General features: G+C 36.7%; 1 protein-coding gene across 1 annotated transcript in view; it reads right to left on the bottom strand.

Annotated features, from left to right (window-relative positions):
* Window positions 1–1,918, bottom strand: part of LOC114069650 (sodium channel protein type 5 subunit alpha-like) — a 43,104-nt gene that overhangs the window by 26,300 nt on the left and 14,886 nt on the right. The window contains 3 exon segments of the mRNA XM_027906590.1: window positions 46–190; window positions 818–881; window positions 1,479–1,685. Of these exon segments, the coding sequence (XP_027762391.1) occupies window positions 46–190; window positions 818–881; window positions 1,479–1,685 (416 nt within the window).

Consider the following 1,918-nt stretch of genomic DNA (forward strand, 5'->3'; position numbering starts at 1 on the left):
AATTGCATGTGTCAAGTCACTCCTGCAGGTAATAAAAGTACCCACTTGTCTGTAGAGACGCTCCCAGGAATCCTGTGTCATCAGACGGAATACAGAGAGGAAGGCCCAGCCAAAATGATCAAAACTTGTATAACCAAAGTCAGGATTCTGCCCAATCTTCTGGCAGGTATAGTTTTCTGGGCACTCTTTCCTAACCACAAAATAAATATTAAACAATAATTACTTGGAGATTTAATGGCACCTTGAAACACTCAACAGACAACACCAAATTTGTTCAGTTTATCTGAAAGTCCATTTCATTATTCTCCAATTGAATTCTGCCAGAAGGGCTGATTTATATCAGAAGGGTTGATTTATATCAGACCATCGTAGAAAGCTATTTGTCTAATCAGACAAAACCAGATAGAAACCTCAGTTTAGGACTAAACAAAAAGTTTCCCCTTATGTAGGATATGTGCAAACAAATACACTGAGAGGGGGAAAGTGGAATTACCTTTACTTTTAAATAATTCACCAAAATGAAGAGAGGAGAGTTTATTAGTATCTAATAGGTTTTACTGATCTCTTCCTCTCCTCATTTATATCACTCTACCTTACCATTACATTCCCTGTAATTAGCAACAATGTACATATGCAACTGGTTACATCCTTGTACTTCATTCTTTTCCTGATGTGAAGTACTTGGCTTTTAATTTAATCGCATATACACACCCCATCCTCCTGAAAAATCATCACCATTCCTTTAGACCGTAAATAAAACCCCAGTACATCTGGAAGAACAAATTAAGAAACTACGAAAACTACTTTGTTCACTTACTCGGGATCTGAACTGAACCCACAGAGCAATATGTCAGAAGAGCCATGTATTCTGTAGCAGATATCTAATAAAAAAATAAATCAAGGAGTCATAAAATCAGAAATTGTCAGTTTCCACCACCTTCTGAAAGGAAACCACACATTTACTGCACTTTATAAAAGCTCTGGGAAGGATCCTTTCTCAACAAAGGACATCCAGGGCTGATTCTCAGCAATCTGCCTCTATGAAAGATTAAAAAATAAGACAACTATTTACTGCACAACTCACAGTATAGGATTTCATTTGGTCTCTGGTAAAAATAAGAATGTTTGTGAGAAGGAGGCAAAATCCCTGAAATACAGAAGAAGTGATGCAAAAATAACCATTCCCTGTGCAGTACCCCTAAAATTAGGATCCCTGTGCAATGAACAGGCAAAAAGGCAAATGCTTATAGAAAACTCAGCTCCATCTATCCCACAGACTGCTGATCTTTCTCCAAATCTGAGATTCACTAATTTTACATTCTGTTGTTCCAGAGACTTCATATTAATACTCGTGCAAATGGAAGGGTTTCCCTTCTTGGGAGAAATACATGCAACCATGGTTTAACATTCCTCTGAAATTTGAGACATTCATAGGAAGATACACGGGTTATGTAAAGGGAGAAAAGAACAACATTTACCTTCATCACTTGGTACATAGATCTTGGGATCCTTACATAAGGAGTCATTGTACACAGTATTACTGAGGACGCATTTGGATGTTAAATTGCCCATAAAAAGCTGGAGGCCTATCAGAGCAAATATACTCAAGCAAAATACAGTCAAGATCAACACATCAGCAAGTTTCTTAACAGATTCAACAAGTGAATTTACAATGATTTTCAGACCTAGAAAAGGAAGATCCAAGAATATGCAAAATGAGAAGAGGAATGCAGTGACATTCCCATATGACAAGACACAGAAATTGCAAGTAGGTTAAAAACAATCAGAGTCAATGGGTTTGCAACTTTGAGTATCAAATGAGGTAAAACAAAGCACATAAGTGAGTAAGGCATTTTTCCTTAAATTTTCTAATCATATCTTCTTTGGCTTCTGTTTATTACTAACACTAATTTTGCCA

Source organism: Empidonax traillii, unplaced genomic scaffold (assembly GCF_003031625.1).
Source record: "Empidonax traillii isolate 1590-97213 ecotype Southwest subspecies unplaced genomic scaffold, ASM303162v1 scaffold1325:size547790, whole genome shotgun sequence".
NCBI lineage: Eukaryota > Metazoa > Chordata > Aves > Passeriformes > Tyrannidae > Empidonax > Empidonax traillii.